This window comes from Episyrphus balteatus, chromosome 2 (genome assembly GCF_945859705.1).
Source record: "Episyrphus balteatus chromosome 2, idEpiBalt1.1, whole genome shotgun sequence".
NCBI lineage: Eukaryota > Metazoa > Arthropoda > Insecta > Diptera > Syrphidae > Episyrphus > Episyrphus balteatus.
Window position 1 is genome coordinate 45,361,104 of NC_079135.1, and position 15,529 is coordinate 45,376,632.

The 15,529-nt window shown below is 31.5% G+C and overlaps 1 protein-coding gene across 1 annotated transcript; it reads left to right on the forward strand.

The window, feature by feature from the left end:
* Positions 1-2,295: 2,295 nt before the first annotated feature.
* Positions 2,296-2,946, forward strand: LOC129909413 (uncharacterized protein DDB_G0286175-like). Its single transcript, XM_055986499.1, has one exon. The coding sequence runs from the start codon at positions 2,296-2,298 to the stop codon at positions 2,944-2,946; it is 651 nt and encodes a 216-aa protein (XP_055842474.1).
* Positions 2,947-15,529: the final 12,583 nt, after the last annotated feature.

Below are 15,529 nucleotides of genomic sequence, written 5' to 3' on the forward strand. Positions count from 1 at the left end.
AAAATATATTCATTAATTTTCTAAAAAGTCGTCCTATGCTTAACTTACAGTTTGTCACATCAATTTTTATAAGTGAGATGGCACAGTGGTAAAGCACAAGCTTGTCAACCCAGGTATAGCTGGTTCGATCCCCAGCGGATGCCAGTTTTACTTTTTTTATTTTTTTAATGTGTGAACAACTTTGATTTAATGTGTGAACAACTTTGATTTAATGTGTGAACAACTTTGATTTAAAGTGTGCTACTTTGATTCAATCATTTTCCACTTTAGGCTAAAAATGTAGTGATTTTCCATTGATTCAAAGTGGTTTAGATTGATTTTACGTTGTTTTTTGGCTCAGTGTATGGTTTTCAATGAAAATTCGAAACAAGGCCGGATTTGTACAATTTTCGATAGTTTCTATGTTTTAAAATTGCAATGAGGTATTACAAGTTACAATGACAAATCGAACGTGCTTCAACTTTTTCTAAAGATTTTTATCTTCAATTTAGCTGCGCCACTGCCGTTTGGCGGAAAATTTGGGTGCAACACCGCCGCACCACGACTGCACCACGTGCGCACCATTTCATTTTGTATACAAAATTCGCCACACCATGATACAAAATGTTGGATTATTTAAAAATAAAAAAAACTACCGACGAAAAGGAGATTCGAACCCGACCACCAAGTCATGTTTGTAAGAACTAGCAATTTGTTACTTAAGTCAAAATATCTTTGAAGACCACTTAAACATTTGTATAAGGACGAGAATAGAAATTTATTCATTCAAAATGAAATGGTGCTGACATGGTGCAGTCGTGGTGCGGCGCGGCGGTTGTTCACCGATTTTTTTCATACAAAATGAAATGGTGCGATTGTGGTGCAGTCGTGGTGCCGCGGTGCGGTGGTCCAGCGAATTTTTTCATATTTTTTCAATTTTTTTTTTTTTCAAAAGGAAACGGTGCGGACGTGGTTCAGCGGTGGTGCGGGGCAATAGAAATTTTGATAATAGTGCGGACGTGGTGCAGCGTAGGTGAAGGTTTCAAAGAGTGCTGCGGACGTGGTGCAGCGGTGGTGCGGCGGAATTCCATTTTTACTCGGGAAGCATCTCAAAAATTGTATCATAGTTTTGAAACACAAGGATAAAATACAATGAGTTCGCCTGTAGACTGCAAGCTTATATTATAACCCATGTTAAAGTAATTAAAAATTAAAGGTGGCAACGCTAATAGGCATTGCCAGTAATAAAATTTGATGTATTGGATTTCTACATTTATCGTTTTTGTTTTCATCTTATTTTCCAGCATCTTTTAAGGGGTGCCTAATAATTTCATCCATGTCTGTGAATGTACATTCAGTTGTTCTGTTCTCTGTTTCCTTCAGCATAACCACAATATTCTCTATGTTTGCTAAACAATTCCAAATTTGATTCTTGCTGAAAGCCAATTTTGTGTAGCTATAGAAAATAAAAATATAAATAGGTAAATAAATAAATTGATTTACACACTTCAAGTATATTTTTCTCTTCAATATTGGCTTTCTTCTCCTTGCAAACTATAAAACACATTAAAGTTAAACTTCTTAAAAAACAGTATAACCCGAGCTTTCAACTGCGCATGACGTTTTTCATCTCTGTCGCTAGTTCCAAAGTTCACCATTACCAAACGTAATAGATCGCCGGTACCCGGGGACATTAACTTGTCCTCGGATAAAAAACTGTGCTCCACAATGTTTCCCAAACATTTATTTCATAATAAATTTGCTCCTTTACAATGTCACCCAGATACTGACAATTCAGATATGGATGACTCAGATACACCTATAATTAAAAAAGTGTATGTGCCTCCTATCAAAGTGCTGCAAAAGTCAGCAGAATATGTGCATTCCCTTATGAAATCATTAAAAGTGTCCGACTATTCAATTAAGAAACTTTCAATCGGCATTAAAATTGTGTGCAACTCTCTTGATTCCTTCAATATCATAATTAATAAACTTAAAGAAGAAAACTGTCAATATTTTTCTCATGACTTCAAAGGTACAAGTGCATTTAAAGTTGTCTTATATGGTTTAGAAGATATGGATATAAATGTTCTTAAAAATGAACTCACTTCACTTGGCCTACAGTGCATTGAACTTAAGAAAATAAATAAAAAATACGATCAATACAGTGATACGTTCTATATTGTGTCTCTGGTTAATGCTTCCATCAAATTAGTTGATCTAAGAAAAAACTTTCGATCTGTTTTGCACACCCAAGTGAGTTGGAGCTTTCAACGCAAAATTAAAGGTAAGCTGACTCAATGTCACAATTGCCAAATGTTTGGGCATGGACAAAGAAATTGTCACATTAAAACTTTTTGTGCTAACTGCGCCGGCCCACACAATACCTCTGAATGCGATAATGCTACTGTCTCTAAATGCGCAAACTGCAATGGAAATCATAAGTCTACCGACACAACGTGTATTAGTAGAACTAGATACCTACAAATTAGAGAAAAATCAGCTGGAAGAAGACCAACTCAGCATCACCAACAAATGCTCCATCTCCCTTCATTACAAGCACAGCCTCCTCCTTCTTTGAATTCTGTGCAAAAACCGGTTTCTTATGGTTCGATGAATGTTTTTCCTTCGCTTCCACTGCCACGTAGGCGACAGGTCATTGCATCAAATAAAAGCTTACCGAATTCAAATTCCCATATACCAAATTCGGGTTTGACAAATAATGTATGGGATGATAGCACTCATGTTGTACCCAACAACAACAATGCAACCACCACTAGCAATGTAGCTAACAACAACAACAATGTGGGCGTTGGCAACTCTACACTATTTTCCATGGAAGAACTCAACTCGCTCTGTATGGAGATGATTACAAGTTTATCTGTTTGTAAAACAAAATTAGATCAATTTAATGCGATCGCACGTTTAGCTACTAAGTTTTTGTACTCAAATCCTAATGTTAAGTAAAATGGCAGATACACATATTAAGATAATTACTTGGAATGCTAAAGGCATACGCAATAAATTTTTTGAATTTTTAAATTTTTTGAATAGCAACGATGTTGATGTTGCTTTAATAACTGAAACTTGGCTTAGTTCTGAAATCAAACTTCCATCATCTATTTTCAAATGCTACCGAATGGATAGGATTGATCAAATGGGTGGTGGGGTTGCGATTTTCATACGGAGATCAATTCAACATTCGCTCTTACCTATAGTTCAAACGAAAATTGTTGAAAACATAGGGGTAGAAATTTTGTTACGTAATCAAAGGAAGGTTAAGATTTTCTCTATTTATTTTCCCGGTGGTTCTTCATCTGAAATTAAACGAAAATGGCTGAAGCAAGATTTGAGGAAGTTTTTCACAATGAGTGGTGATTTTTTGTTAGGAGGGGATTTTAATTGCCGTCATAGAGATTGGGGTTGCCTAAGAGCAAATGCCTGGGGTAATATTTTGTCAGACCTTTCATTGTCGTTACCAATAAATGTTTTCTATCCACCGTGTCCCACGTATTTTCCTGCAGGTTCCCGTGGAAGTCCTTCCGTCCTCGACCTATTTGTATCAAATGTCTCTAGTCTAATTACAGAACCTACATCGTTTCCTGCTCTCAGTTCTGATCACAATCCGGTCTTTTGTGACGTTTTATGGTCGGGTGAAAAAAAAGTGCAATATTTTCAGGATTTGAAAAATGCAAATTGGAAGTGTTTTAGAAGAACAGTCAATGTCAAATTTGAAAATGATTGCACTCATTTAGAAACAATTAACTGTACAGATGAAGTGGATACCCTAATACAAAAATTTACAAAAACTATTCTTTCTTCTATAGAAGAAAGTGTTCCAAAACTAGCAAAAAAAGATACTCATAAGAATCTTCCATTTAACATTTTAGAACTCATAAAAGTGAGAAATGTTCATAAAAGAAACTGGCAACGTTATCGGCAACCCTTTTCTAAAACAATGATTTCCCATTTCAACAAACTGATTTCGAATGAGTTAGTAAGACATCGTAATGATGAGTGGAATCATAGGCTTAGTAGGCTAGAAAAGAATGGTAAACCATTTTGGAACATTGTGAGGGTAATTAAGAGTAAAAACAGAAAAATTCCATTTTTGAAAGATTCATCTTCAGTTTTTTATACAGACACTGAGAAAGCTGAAGAACTTGCCAGAAACTTCTCAAATAATCATCTTGTATCTCATAACTTAGGAGATAGTGAAACTAATAACCTTGTCAGAAACACGATTCAAAACATAAACGTGTCAGTTGAAATGACACCACTAAATGCCTACATTGACGAAAAGTGCATTAAAAATATTGTTAACAGCCTTCAGATACGAAAAGTTGGAGGATTAGATTTAATAAAAAATGTCTATCTAAAAAATCTACCTCAGAGTGGTATAAAGTTTTTAACAATTATTATTAACGCATGCATTAAACTCATGTATTTCCCTGGTGATTGGAAAAAAGCTAAAGTTGTTCCTATTTTGAAAGCCGGAAAAGCACCAGAAATGTCTGCCAATTATAGACCCATAAGCCTACTAAGCAGCATTAGCAAAATTTATGAAAAAGTAATTAAGGAACAAATTTTAAAGATTGTTTCAAATAATGATATATTTCCTAATGAACAATTTGGTTTCAGAAGTTTTCATAGTACTTCTCATCAAATTAAAAGAATCTGTAACTATGTAAAAGATCATCGCTCAGAAGGACGATCTACAGGAATGATATTATTAGATATTGAAAAAGCTTTTGATTCTGTATGGCATGATGGACTAGTATATAAAATGATAAAACTCAATTTCCCAGTTTATTTGTGTAAAATAGTTCAAAGTTTCTTGTCAGGTAGATGTTTTCAAGTTCATGTTAACTCTGGTGTTTCTTGTTTATATGTTTTTGATTATGGTGTCCCACAAGGCTCAGTTCTTGGACCTTCATTGTACAATATTTATACTTCTGACTTCCCAGTTCTTCCACTTTGTGAATCAGCTATTTTTGCCGATGACACAGCTATATTTTCATCGCATAAGTTTGCTCTCAATATTGAGACAAATCTAAAGTATGCAATTGAAATTTTAGAAAAATATTATACCAAATGGAAGATTAAGCTTAATACTGGAAAAGTGCAAGCAATCTTTTTCACGCGAAAAAGAAAACCTTGCTATCTTCCAAGTACCCAACTTCAAATTAGTGGTGATATAGTACCATGGAAACAGAGTGTAAAGTACCTAGGAGTTTATCTCGACACCAAACTAACTTTTAGGGACCATATTCATAATACGTTAAGGAAGATGAGTATGGCAATAAAACTTCTTTATCCGTTCATTAACCGAAAATCACAGCTAACAAATGAAAATAAAATTATTTTACATAAACTTATCTTTCAAGCTATACTTTTATATGGATGTCCAGTTTGGGAAAATGTTGCAAAATGCTACATAAAAAAGTTGCAAATTTCCCAAAACAAAGTTTTAAAAATGATGCTTAACCTTCCTTGGCATCACTCCACTCTTGATTTGCACAGAAGAGCGAATGTTGAATTGATTTCCGACAGGATTCGTAAGCTTTCAAATAATTTTAACAATAGCTGTGATAACTCTGAAAATCCTCTAGTACGCCAGCTTTATGTACCTGTGATTAATAATAATTGATTTATTTCGTTTGCTTTTTTTTGTTATTTATTTTTCAAATATTGTAATTCATATTGTTCTTTAAATGTTTACAATATTACTGTATAAATGTTATTTATTTCATTATTGTTACAAGCTCACTAACACACTACTAACGTTATATACTAAAAACTTAATAACACTACTAACCATTATTTCATTATTATTTATTTATATATTTTATTTTTATAGTTTATTCTTTATTTATTTATTATTTGTTATTTATTATTTATTTTTGATTATTTATTTTTTTTTGTTTAATATTTTTTTATTGTTTATTTAAAATTTGTTATTTATTTATTATTTATTTATTTTGTATTTGTTTATTTATTAATTTACTTATTTATTTATTTACTATTTATTTATTTATTATATATTATTTATTTATTTTTTCATTTATTTATTTATTTATTTATTTATTTATTTATTTATCTATTTACCAAATAAATTGTGTGATATTTCCTGACGTATTAAAAACAAAGTACATACATATTTGTTATATACTTGCTAAACAATTTTTGTAAATGAGCATTCCTTGTTTTTTCTTTTTTGATTATTTATTTATTGAATATGTATACATTATACATGTATACTTATATATATATATGTATTTACATATATATATACAATTTTTTACTATACATACGTTTTTTTTTTTTTTAATTTGAATGAGGGTTTTAAATCGTATTTTTCCCTCAAGTAAATAAATTCATTAAACTAATTAATTTATTCTTTTTATAAATAATGTTTCAGTAGTAAGAAAATGTATTTCAAATCTCTGAATGTAAAACGTGCGGTCGTAAGCTTTGTTGAAAAAATGTTATTACGAAATAAAAATCTAATCTAATCTAATCTAAACTTCTTAAAACTAGGCCAATTCCTACCCACGTGTGTGTGTGTGGTTTTTACATGAGAAAATATTGAAAAAGTTTATTCTATTCCAAACAACAAAAGAATTTCTTTATTACTCGAGTGCCATGAAAGTACTTCTGCATTTTTTGGACAGTAGGTATATTGGCCAATAAGTTTTTGATTTTATTTGAAATCAATTGAACAGTATCAAAAGAGAAAAAAAAAAAACCTTTGAAATAAGTGCAATGACCTGTATTGAAAATTTTCAATAAATCCTTAAACGCTATGAAGTTTTCCACAAGAAGGTATTTTTTTTTTTTATTTAAAAACCCACAATACCAATTTCGTTTTGTAATTGGAGTATGTTTGAGATTTATCAACTTATTTGTGCATATTTCCTGCCAAAGGGAGAGAAAATATTCTTATGATTTGTCCTAAATTCTGACACTGTGTTGATCTCTTGTATACTAGTATATCATCGGAAAGGGAAAGTGTCCTTTCTTGGTAGAAAACATGGGCAATTCATAATATTTATGTTAGGTAGGTTTACATATAGATAGAAGTTTATTATTGTTTATATACAAAGCTCTTCTTCCTTGTATATCAAATCTCCAAAGCATATACCTACAACAATTCCGACTGTATATAGGATTATTTCTTGTTTCGATGTTGTCAGGAGCAAACTTTTTGAGCAGCAATCTTATAGTTGCCAAGGATTAATATTTTCATTGAAATAATAATTCGTTCATCACAAAGAAGTATCTTTTATATATGTGTGGTTGATGGTTTAGATATAGTTCATTCTATGAAAGCTCTTGTAGCTATGAGATACTAACTCACTGAAAATGGGATTTAATAATTTTCAAAATATTGAAGAAGTATTTAAACATTTTCAAGAGGAAATATTTTTTTTTCTTTTTCTTTTCTCATTAAATAGATTTTTTTTTCTTCATAATCTTCTTAAAAAACTATTGTTTTGTTAAATATTGCTTGCTGGGTCTAAAAGTTTCTTCTCAAATTCGTCACGTCGCCGCCGTGGGGTTTTGTGTTCATTTAGAAGTGTTAAGTTATTTTGTTTCGCTGAAGTGATTTGGGCAAGTTTAAGTTTTGAATTTCTTATAATTTATTTAAGTTTGTTGGATCCAAATTTAGTTATTGCATCAGTACTTAGGGTCTTAGTTTCAAATTTCGGTAAATTTTTAAATTTATTTAGAATTTAGAAGGTTCAAAGAATTAAGCTGCACCGGAAAACATTCTTGGGATGAGTTGTCTCTCATTGTAATTTAATCTCTAAGTTTCTCTCCAGTTTCGTCTGAAATTTTTAGCAGTGCGTCATAAATTTCAATTAATAATTAAAAAACGGACTTCCATGATTCAAAACGGGGTTTTATGGTTTTTTCTAATAATATTGCTTAAACTGAACGAAATTGAAAATTTTGGAAGTCGGTAAAAAATTAAAAATAAACTATTGGAGATACAAAAATCTTCTATAGCTTATTTCAAAGGTAATAACCTGAACATGAATACTAATTAAGGATTTTGAAAAATTCAATCATTAAATAGGGTAAATAGGGGTAAAATAAAATTGTAAAAAGTGGCTATTTTTTAAACGTGTAGTTGTAGAAAGTTTATTTTTTCAATCGATAAATAAATTTATTGTTAGGCTTACAAAGGTACTGAAAAAATTCTAAAAAATTCCAAAACCAAGTTATAAATGGTTTTTTAAAACGAAAACAATTGGTAGACCTATCAAAGTAGTGATTGTAGGGAGGGGAATTTTTTTTTTTATGATTTGAAAAATTCCATTCAAAAGATGATGAATAGAAAAATAAAAAAATTAGACCTATGAGAAAGTAGTGATTGTAGGTAGGGGAATTTTATTTTTTTATGATTTGAAAAATGCCATTCAAAAGATGAAGAAAAATAAAAAATTATGGGTCTAATACTGATTTTCTTTAAGTCTTTGCGTTTCGAACTTTACATTTCTGAAAGCATCTACTTTTTAGGGGTAATTTTTCGGAGCTTTAAAAAAATCTCAAACTTATAGGACACATGCGCATGTATGTGCAAAAAATTGGTATTCTAAAATGATTTTTGACTGAATAACGGTAAAACAAGTTTTTTTTGTCCCAAGTTTTTTTTGACCATTTTTAACCGTTTTTTTATTTTTATCTATTTTTCTTCAAAAAAAAAAAGCGTGTGTGTACACATGTACACGCGATTGAAGTTATACTTCTTCATCATTTACTCATTTACTTGAACACTGTCATAAGTAAAAAAAAAACTGGAAAAAGAGTGTTAAATTTTGCATCGATCTATTTTTGTATGTAAAAAGTTAGTTTCTAAAACAAAACTAGTGTTCCTTCTCCGTCAATTTTTAAAGTTAGAAAATGGATTTTTGCAGGATTCAATATTACTTTATTCAATTAACTTCTATATTAATAATTCAAAACTCGTGATTTTTGAGTTGACAGTATTCAAGTTAATGATTGATACATTATGTATTTATAAAAAAAAATTAATCACGTAACACAACATTCACAGTTGGAACCATAGAGATCCCAATCCAAAAAAATGAGAAAGTGCCGGGCTACACGGTGATTTTTCAATCGCCTAACCAGTCAGGTTATTGGCAAGAGGGGTGAGGATTTTCCTCTTTTTGACATTTGTTCCTAGAAAATGTATATTGGAACGTGATTGGGCACAAAACTGTGTAGCCAGGCCCAAACGAAGTTGTGCACGGCAAATAGCATAACACTCTACTGAGTTTCTGGATATGTTATGTTGTAATAAGGGGAACGAAGTAGAAGACTACTAAATAAAGGTGGACGCCACAGCACCCCCTTCTAGAAACATATTGCCGTAGTGGAGATAACAAGATCAAACAAATATGTATATATTTGTTTACCTGTAGAATGATTCTTGGAAATAGCCACTGCATTCTATGTTTGTTTGATTTTATTTTACATTTCTTAACGTCAACATTTTGAAATAAGTAATTTAGAAATTCACACATAAAGTAAATAACACTTTTTTAATTGAAGAATACAACAAGAAATCAATTGTTGTTTAAATTTTTGTTAAATGTCAAACAGTAATCTAACAGTAAACTAAATGGGTGCGTTCACGTAGATATTATGATAGCTAATATGGAGAACCTCCAGCAAATGTCAGTTTAGATTGGAGAAAATGTAATACCCTGTTTTCACTAAAGCCCAAATGAGTTAAGGCTGAACAGAATGCGTCGCTCGGCGACTAAGGTGGAGGTGGTAGTCTACTAATAGTATATGTTTTGGTTAATCTAGTACTATCATCTACTCATGATCTTCCTGAGTAGATACGATTTGTATTGAATTCGTTGAAAGTACATTCCATTGAAAATCGCTAGTAAACTACTTGTAGTACTTTGCCACCTCCCAAAGGAACAGGGCTAATGACAACTGTCAAAATATTCGCTTCCCAAAATCGCCGAAGAATGAGTGAACAGAATGCATTCGCGCTACGGGCTGTCAAATTACATATACAAAAATGCATGCGAAAAGTATTTATTAGGTGTGTTTTTTTGTTTATCTATATAGATTTTGTGCAAAAAAACGACATCGAGATTTTTGAAATCAAAACAATTTACGTGTTAAAAACAACAAAAACTTTATCTGTATAGATTTTTGAAAAATCCAGATAATTATCCAGATTTTACTTTCTCTCGATAAAAACAGTAGTGCCAAGGTACTTTATTTGTTGTGTTCATACAGAAATATCTGAAAATATTAACAAAAAAAAAAGCGGAGAAAACGAGGTTTGAAAAAAACTCTCATAGAAAAAAATAATCAAAAATTTGTTTGACATGGTTGCATTGAAATGTTAATATCTCGAGATATACGCAATGCACTTTTCAGATAAAAGTCTTAAATGGATCCTGATAAGATTGTTGAACAGATATGTATATAAAATTACCAAAGTTTTTTCGAAAAATTAGAAATAAAAATAAAAAAGTTTTCACATTTGATTTTTAAAAAATCGAAAAAAAATTCAATATGGCTACCTTCAAACGCTTATAACACAAGAACGACGCAACTAATGTTAATGGTCATGGTCTTAAAATGTAGCTAAGAATATACAGATCATTTTTGGTTTTTTGTGAAAAAAAAAATTTTTTGAATCCAACATGGATGCCATGGCCAAATGAAAATTTTTGTTTGCATCCAACATGGATGTAATGGACTTCCCACTTCGGAGTTAAAATTAAAAAAAAACAAAAGCAACATTTTTGACAGACAGCTGCCAAAGTATATGTACAGTGGTGCCAAATGTTTGCATGGATTTCAAAAATCCCGATGTCGTTTTTTTGCACAAAATCTATATAGATAAACAAAAAAACACACCTATTATTTTTTTTAATGAAGAGTTCAGTAATTATTATGATTTTTTTTTTGCACTTTTCATTTTTAAGCCTAGTATACAGTTCTTTTTGATAAAAAAAAATTAATAGTGAAGAAAAAATTTTTTTTTTTAAATATCTGTGGTAAACAGATGACAGTTGGAAGTTTTTTTCCGCAAAAACAATGGGCTGCACACTGTTTTGTGAGAAAAAAAAAAACATGGTGAATATAAATTTTTTCGATTTTGGTTTACAGCTGTGGTGAGTCAAAAAAATTTTTTTTTTTGGAAAAAATCTAAAAAAATCATAAGAAATGCATTGGTTTTGTTTTTGCTAGAAAAACTGTATACTTATCTTTAACAAAAAGTTCCACTAACAAACAGTAAACAAGATGCAGATAGTGAAAAGAACATAAACGTCAAACTCGTCGCGCGACGAAATTCAACTTTTGAGCGAATCGTTGAGCGACGCACGAGTGACTGCATTCTGTTACCGATGGGCGACTTCAATACAAATTTCACATTTTTGACAGCTGTCATTTTAGTCGCCGAACGACGATTTCTATTCAGCTCTTTAATTTCGCAAATTTCTCATTTCAAACGTACTCTGAACTGGGTCCGAATCGGCTCCGAAGTAAGTCCGAGCTTGACCTCGCATGGGGCTCCACGGAGGGAATCGGAGCAAAAAAAGAACCGAAAAGGAATCGAAAAAAGGAATGACGTTTGGCGTTTGAAGCCATTTGCAACCAAAACAAGAACACAATTTATTTTTTTTACACTAAGAGCCAGTTGTACAAATATTTAATTGGTGGTTCAGCTACTTTTATCTTCTGAATTCGTTGGTAAAATTGATTTTTAGCACTGGCCCCGACAAACAATTTTGGTTCTATAAAGCTTTACAGATGAAATTGTTGCTTCTGTAAAGCATTATAGAAGCAAAATTGTTAGTAGGGGTTCAACCCAACTAGCACAACAGCTTCTGTAAATTGAAATCTCGCAGGATCTACTTTCTTACAGCTTGTATTGAGCTTGCTTCAGAATTTAACTGCTTATAGAAGTTTGGACTTGTTTAACAACTTCTAATAAGTTGTTTAAATACTATTAAAGAAACTTAAACGAAGAAAGCTTGTTTTTCTTACTAGCCTGTTTAATGAATTTATAGAAGCTTTACAGAAATTACCAAGTTTTGTATTTGATTTTTGGCTTTGACATTGAATAATTTAGCTCGGACTTTTTTTTGCTATTTGAACTGATTAAGTTTTTGATTTCATTAATGAATATACTAGGATGGCCGAGTGGGTAGAGTGGTGGACTACCACCAAGCAGATACGAAGTTCGATTCCTTTGTGTGGTAAAAAATTATATACTTTTAAAACTATTACTAATAGATATACTAAAAACTAATGGAATGTTATATATAATATCAGATCAAAAGATAAAATTCATGATTTTAAACCAGTTAAAAAAGAATTCTTTTTTGTTTTTGCAGTTGTTTTTTTAATTTCGATAAGACATGTATTAAATAGCTATACACGCTCTTCAGAAGCTATCTGTCAAATCTCAAAGCTTCGGTAGAGCTTCGGTAAAGCTTCTTTTAAGATCCTTATAGAGGGTCAAACTTGTATAACGTTCTCCTTTTTCCATGCCCAACAACCTTTCTAAAGTTTAAAAGAAGCTGAAATGTAGCTTTTGTAATACCTGGACCGAAGCTGAAATGTTAGTTGGTATTGGTAAGGTCCATAAAGGTTGATATAACTTAATCTATCCTTGAACCAAAGTTGATCCACTGCTACCGTCAAAATCAGCGAGTTAAATTCCTGATCCGAGGCTGAACCACGTTTGTACAACTGGTCCTAAAAATTTTTTATTTTATTTTCACAAACATAAAATTATTTTCATCATTTTCTGTTGACACTGGCCAGAGGCTGGAGTTGGAGTGGTGTTTAATTTAGTTCCATAAATTGTTGAAAAGAATTGTATGTGTGAGTAAAACGGCGCACAGTGGTGCCATTTGACGTTTTTGGCGACAAAATTCATTTGCACGGCCATTTCTGGACGAAAAGTCATGAAATTTGGTACACTGAATGATTATAGTATGGAGAATACGAAAAGGCTGCCAACTTTTTTTTATTCAAAATGGCGGCTCCAAAATGGCGGAAAGAATGAGGGTTAAAATAGAATTTTAATTTTCAAAACAGTATATAAGCTAGAAATTGGGCTAAATTCATGTCAAAAAGGAGTTAAATTTAAGATTTAGAACTCATAGATTCATATTCGTTACAAAAAAATCAAAAAAATTGAGAACAAAGTCCAAAAAATGCCAATTTAGTAAAACACATTTTAAGACCTCTAATTACGCTATTTCATGCATTTTTTTTTTAATTTATCACAATTTTGGGATCTCTTCTATTTATGTTTCATAAGAAAATTGAAAATATTGGGGTTATATGGTTGCCAACTATGTTTTTAAGTAAATATAAGAAAACATGATATAATGAAAAGTTTCAATGTTCAATAAAACTGAGAATTTATTTTTTCCGTAAACCAAAATATACTTTTCTAATAGATTTTAGCGTTTTAAATTCAAATCCGGAGTCAAAAAAAATCTATAACGTCACGTTTTCGAGATTTAAGTAGATCAAAATTAATTTTTATCTTTGAAACGTGACGTCATAGATTTTTTTTAACTCCGGATTTGAATTTAAAACGCTAAAATCTATTAGAAAAGTATATTTTGGTTTACGGAAAAAATAAATTCTCAGTTTTATGGCACATTGAAACTTTTCATTATATCATGTTTTCTTATATTTACTTAAAAACATAGTTGGCAACCATATAACCCCAATATTTTCAATTTTCTTATGAAACATAAATAGAAGAGATCCCAAAATTGTGATAAATTAAAAAAAAAATGCATGAAATAGCGTAATTAGAGGTCTTAAAGTGTGTTTTACTAAATTGGCATTTTTTGGACTTTGTTCTCAATTTTTTTGATTTTTTTGTAACGAATATGAATCTATGAGTTCTAAATCTTAAATTTAACTCCTTTTTGACATGAATTTAGCCCAATTTCTAGCTTATATACTGTTTTGAAAATTAAAATTCTATTTTAACGCTCATTCTTTCCGCCATTTTGGAGCCGCCATTTTGAATAAAAAAAAGTTGGCAGCCTTTTCGTATTCTCCATACTTTAATCATTCAGTGTACCAAATTTCATGACTTTTCGTCCAGAAATGGCCGTGCAAATGAATTTTGTCGCCAAAAACGTCAAATGGCACCACTGTGCGGCGTGTCCAAATGGAGAAATCAAACAGAACTCCGTTTTATTGCTTGAAGGGTCAAATTGTTGCTTTCCACGCCACGTGGTAGCCAGCACAGAACCCTGAATAGGGGATAGATTTTTTTCGATTTTATAGCGTGTTTTCAATAGAGCCCAAATATGATTACATAATATTAAAGCCTAGTACGCAGCTGAAGCGAAACGAAATTTTCTATACAAAAATAGCATAATGAAATCTTGAACGAAAAATTTCATTTTGCTTTTCGTTTTTCAGTACGCAGATCTTGCGAAAAAATGGAGAGTTTTAACTCATTTGTCACTTTTTACTGTCCTGTGCATTTTTCTTGACTCCAAGAGCAGTTTTGACTGTTTTTCTTGATTTTAAATTTATTTGGAATTTTTTTATTTTGACTTTGACATAATACTCGATGATATTTTTTCGTTAGTATTTTCGTTATCGACTTTGGAGACTTGAAAATTTTTCGCTTCGCTTCAGCTGCGTACGTGTGATTTTGCCCATAACAGGTATTGCAACATTTCTGGTTTAATAGAGAATTGTTTTGACCGCTCAACTAACATTTCAGCTATGGTAAAGGTCTTACAGAAGCTAAATTTCAGCTTCTTTTTAACTATAGTAACGTTGTTGGGCATGGAAAAAGGTCATAAGGTCTATAAGAAATTCAAGTGAAGCTTTACCGAAGCTCTACACAAGCTTTGAAATTTGACAGATAGCTTCGAAAGAGCTTGTATAGCTCTTTAATACATGTCTTATCCATATAAAAAACAACTACAAAAACAAAAAAAAATTTCTTTTTTAATTAATTTGGATTTGGTTTTAAATCATGAGTTTTATCTTTTGATCTGAAATTATATAGAACATACCCTTCAAGCAAACAGGTCCAACCTCGGTCCGAATCCGCTCCGCCTCAGGCGGAGCTGAGTCCGACTTCGAGGCAGAAACTGGTCCGAAGGCGGCTCAAATTAGTATGGAAATTAGAATCACCGCGGAGCCGATTTTATATGTATTGGTTTTTTCACCACGATTTCTCCTTCGACTTTGTGTTCATATACAAAAAGTTGCAAGTGTGTGAGTGCAACCCCGTCTTTCGCGGTCGGAGTGTCTTTTCTGAACTCCGTTTTCTTGCTTGAAGGGTATCATTAGTTTTTGGGTTATCTATTAATAATAATTTAAAAATATTATCATTTTTGTACCACACCCAGGAATCGAACTTCGTATCTGCTTGCTGGTAGTCCACCACTCTACCCACTCGGCCATCCTAGTATATTCTTTAATAAAATCAAAAACTTAATCACTTAACTTAAACAAAAAAATGTCCGAGCTAAATTATTCAATGTCAAAACCAAAAAGTGTC